Genomic DNA, 4,689 nt, shown 5'->3' with positions numbered 1-4,689 from the left:
AGTAATGTACTTTCATTTTAGTTTTTTAGTTTAGTTCTTACTATTATTTTGACTTATAATTTTGTTTAATCCCATCCACGTATCCAATGACTAAAAGAGATTAGTGCTAGCTTATTTGATGCCCGATTTTTTTAGGGCCTCCCTGCCTGGGTCGAACAAGGGGAAAAAATAAATAAAATTGGGTGAAATTGTTCAAAACAAAAACCACCCTGGAGAGAGTTCCGTAGTCTTAATGACCCGAGAGTTCCAACGTGACTTCGCAGTTAAGGTTTGTAGACCTACCGGATTTTACCACAAAGTCAGACTGAACCTCTCGCTCTTAAAAACAAGTGATTTATGCCCACATTTCACTGAGAAAACATTAGTTAAGGGTAAAAGTGAAAAAAATGTTACTGCCGAAAGTGACAAGCGATGGCTAATTTCATCGATGAGTTAACAGAGTGCTTGACTCCCGGGGGCCTGACGAGGTACGACTGTGTAACCCTTTTTTTGAAAGCTAAAGAGGCCTTAGCTTGGACACCTGGAGACCGGCACGGTTTGGTGGCTGCAACAATTCAATGGACTTATAAGAGTGAAACGTTGTGTACAGACTCACTAACTAAATCTATGTCCTATCGACATCTAATCCTCGTCGATAATGAAAGTGATCCTTGTACGTCTTTACTTATGACGCCCTTAGCTTGGACCCTGGGAGACCGTATGGTTGGATCACAGAACCTCTAATCGATTAAATGGACTTATAAGAGCGAGACGTGTGTAACGACTTCACTAACTCATTGTCCGCCATGAACGTCTAATCCTCGTCCGATATTTGAAGTGACCCTTGTACCGTTTTACTTATGACGCGTTCTCGTAATGTAGGTAACAGTGAGTAGACAGAACCAGAATAATCAAGCGACGGTCGACTTTCTCTCTACGCAATTCTTCTCTCACTCAGCTCACTCCACTCACTCACTCAATGGTTTTTCTTGATGAGAAAAGTCTCCAGATCGACACCCTAATATTTGCTCGCTATTTTTCCTTTATTGCGCGATTGGTCCGGATCGAATCGACCGTCAAAGGCGTACCTTAATAGAGACCGACAATTTCCTTTATTCGTTGCCAGGAGTGTTACCACTGGACACCAAGTCCTGCTCTTTAATTTGTTCCCGATCCTCTGGTAGTGGGCCACATACATACCTGACTATTTTCTCTAAGTAAAAGAAGAAAGACGGTGTGGTAAGCCCGATTCCGGCATGGTTCATTAAAAAAAATCTCCCTGATGAGTCAGCTACTCAGTCTCGGATTGAAGAAACAAGAAACGAACTCGTAGATATTAAAGATATCCGTCCTTTTATAACGTCATTTTGTTAAGGAACCTAAGGACTAATACGTCCAACGCTGACATTAAAAAAAATCAGATAACATAAGATTGGACAGAAGCGGTTCAGCTATTGAAATCGCGGTCCCGAGAGACGTCTTCTGAATAAGGTGACAACAACTAACTTGACGTAGCTTGACACTATAGGTGTTCCCCAAAAGTCACGCTACCCTCTCGACGGCACGTACCTCCGATGACCCCGATCCTACTTAACAGACCTCGGCAAAGCACCGACAGAGGAACTATTATGGACATTCATCCATGTCCTCCCACCGTCTTAACTATGTCGAGGATTGTTTTTCTAAATAAATTCTTCAAAGTTTAAATCAAGACTAGAGCCCGTTCTCCCTTTATTTCCAATATAATGTTTAAGTCACCCATCCATTTATTGGCCTTTCTCGGCGTAGCTTAACATAGGTAACGCTAAAACCGGTCTTAAATGATCGGCTGAAGTGTTATCTAAAACTTTCTCGCTTTGAGTTTATAGGTCGTCGCGACAAATTTCGAGATCAGAGTTCATTTGTGTGAGAAAATGTGAAAAAAATCCCCCAAAAACTAGTTTTTTTGGTTTTTTGGCTTTATGGTTTTCTGGACAAAATTTGCACCACCATTTTCGTGTTCCTGGTAAAAAGACCTTTAATTTGATATATAGGTCGACCAGGTTTGGATAAGTCCTTCTATGGGGACAGACAGACCGACAGACCGACCGACCGACCGACCGAGCGAGCGAGTGACAGACACCGAGGCGAATACAATAGTCCGTCCCTTATACCTTTTTATTACTATTGTAATAATAAAGGGAGGACGGACTAAAAATCCACAGAAGTTATGAAAAAGCTCTGCTTTACCACAAAATAAGTAATTAATGGTCTGATTTTTTTTTAATTACTGACTGATTCATTTCCAGGTGCGAATCAAATGCGTTCAAACGCTTCGCACGCTATTTTCGCATCCGGACAGCTCCGTTTCCAATGGTTACATTCACGCACTGGCACCACGCGTAGTTCAATACCTGTACGCTACGGAGAAGACTTCCATTGACTCTGAGCTGAAACTACAGTTTGTTCTCGAGTTGATCTACACGGCTGAAAACCTGGTCAAATTGTCCCAGCCGAAAAATCGTAAGTGTTGAATTTAATTTTAAGTTTATATTACACAGAACTAAGGTGACGTACATTTTTTAGCTAAATCCCCTTTGGGGGTGATTTTCTTTTTCTTCGTAGAGGTTTGATAAAGAAAACGCAAGTTTTTATTGTCTCGAAATCGAAATGGAAGGATTGTGTGAATCTTGAAGGAGGGCAGGATAGGAGAAAGTCAGCTGTCCAGAGACCGATTTGAAATATTTTTAGTTCTATCTCTTATTCTGGACTCATATTAGACGGGGCTAATATAAAGGGTGCCCCAACAAGAACGCAAGATTTAAAAGAGTCATTATTTTGTTATGACTTGTTTTCTGAGGATTTTCTATTTTTTTCTGTCTTGTCCTATTGCATACTTTTGTTTCCAAAGAGGGACATTCATTCCAAGGTAAGGCAAATTTATCTACTTAACACAATTTACTGCAATCTGATTCAATACATATTATTATCTATTGTTCATCTCTTTGCAAAATGTTCAACTTTTGCTTATAATATAGGTGAATCAATTTGACAGAAATGGTGTTTATTCATTGGTCGATGTTTAATTTTGGGCTGGATCGCCTTTTCGAGTCACTATTTAGAATTTTTTTCTCTTAATGTAGCAGGATTCTCCAAAAGGATCTCTTTCATCCAATCACAAGCTCCAACAAATCTCATTGTTTTATCAACTTGTTTTCAGGAACTCAAATGCTCTCCATCCTAGTTCCTATTCTGATCAAATTCCTCGCGGACAGAACTGAAAGTTCCTATGTAAATAAGCATCTCCGCTCCTTGCACGATCAAAGCATTCAAATTCTCATGAAAATTGGACCCCTTTATCCCCAGGTAAGTTTGAAAAGAATAATCGTCCATTTAATTTTTATTCAGATTAAGATATTATTTATTTTCTTCTCGTGTTTTCTCTGCAGCCAGTAGATTAGATCTTCATTTTCGAACAATGGTCAGCCTTTCTCTCCTCTGTTTATTTACTATTGGGAGTACCTATTGGGTCTACTGACAACATTAGTTACTGGTTTCAGTTTATCAGATGATTTTAGGATTTAACTTATTTAATGTAAACCTGGTGTTAAATTTGGGATGACGAGAGATGTTGACTCTTTCTACGTTAGGATTTAACAGTAATCTCCAAAAATTTCATATCAATAATGCACTTTTTTTCTGACTTTAAGTGGCAGGGTTCTCCTCAAGGAGCTCTTCCACCTAACCACTGATATTTTCTTTTACTGTGAGCCCTTATGACATTTTACCAGGGAAGTCTTGAATGCCCCTAGACTTTGTCCCTTATATCCCTATGAACAGAATTCCATAACCTAACTGCAGAATGTTCCATCCTTTCTTGAATGTTCTATACTTGAATTTGTCCTTTCTTTCCAGGAATTCAAATCTCTCATGTCAGAATCACCAGACCTTCGTCTCAAACTGGAGGCGGCTATCAAATCAAACAACGTTACCAATCAACGCAAAGAAGTCAATAGGACAGCAACCAATGTCATCACCACTGCAACTCCCACCATCAAACTGAAAACTAACTTCGGTAATTTCAATTGAACTCGTGAGGATCAAAAACAGATCAACTTTTTGAAAATCGCCCCCGGTCTGGGAATTTTTTGATCAAAATATCAAAATTAAGGAAAAAAATCTCTTGAATAATCAAAATAAATAAATAATTCATAATAAATGAATTAGAAAAAATCAAAGTGTATTTAAAATCAATAAAGAAAGGGTAAACTAGTATGGTTATCTCCTGTCACATAGACACGGAAAATCTGTTCAAGTTTATTAGACAAACGTCTGTAATCCTGTAAGTTATATTATTTGGTGCCACCTGAAAGGCACCCTACCAGGTTGTAGGTTAGTGAAAATATCTGTGAATAATGTTTCTTTTTTGACACTGTTTGGATCAAAATCCTAACTACCTATAAAACTTAAAGTTTGTTTCAATTTATTTTTTGTTCGTTCTTTATAATCAGGAAAATGATGTGATGTATTTCGAAAAGATGGGCTGTTCAAATCGTATCGTAGGTCGCCAAAATACTCTCCAACTATTACTGCAATACCAACCACTTTAGTCTGGACTTCAAATTGGTTTGAACTTTGTCGAGATTTCAAAAGAGGTAATAATAATAACAACTAATGACTGTAAATTTTGGTTTAAGCCTTAGTTTCTTACGACAGTATTAAATACTGTCT

General features: G+C 38.3%; 1 protein-coding gene across 1 annotated transcript; it reads left to right on the top strand.

Annotated features, from left to right (window-relative positions):
* The first annotated feature begins 2,265 nt into the window (after positions 1-2,265).
* On the top strand, positions 2,266-4,560 carry LOC103522557 (HEAT repeat-containing protein 5B-like). The gene is made up of 4 exons (XM_008487659.3): positions 2,266-2,481; positions 2,870-2,887; positions 3,179-3,324; positions 3,874-4,560. The coding sequence occupies exons 3-4, from the start codon at positions 3,187-3,189 to the stop codon at positions 4,045-4,047; spliced, it is 312 nt and encodes a 103-aa protein (XP_008485881.1). The 5' UTR covers positions 2,266-2,481; positions 2,870-2,887; positions 3,179-3,186; the 3' UTR covers positions 4,048-4,560.
* Positions 4,561-4,689: the final 129 nt, after the last annotated feature.

Source organism: Diaphorina citri, unplaced genomic scaffold (assembly GCF_000475195.1).
Source record: "Diaphorina citri unplaced genomic scaffold, Diaci psyllid genome assembly version 1.1 scaffold9255, whole genome shotgun sequence".
Lineage (NCBI taxonomy): Eukaryota > Metazoa > Arthropoda > Insecta > Hemiptera > Psyllidae > Diaphorina > Diaphorina citri.
Note: the sequence above shows the minus strand (reverse complement) of the source record. Positions and strands in the feature narration are given on the sequence as shown.

Coding starts and splice junctions, on each gene's coding strand:
- LOC103522557 (XM_008487659.3), top strand. CDS start 3,187: ATGCTCTCCATCCTAGTTCCTATTCTGATCAAATTCCTCGCGGACAGA. Junction 3,325..3,873: donor TTGGACCCCTTTATCCCCAG/GTAAGTTTGAAA, acceptor CTTTCTTTCCAG/GAATTCAAATCTCTCATGTC.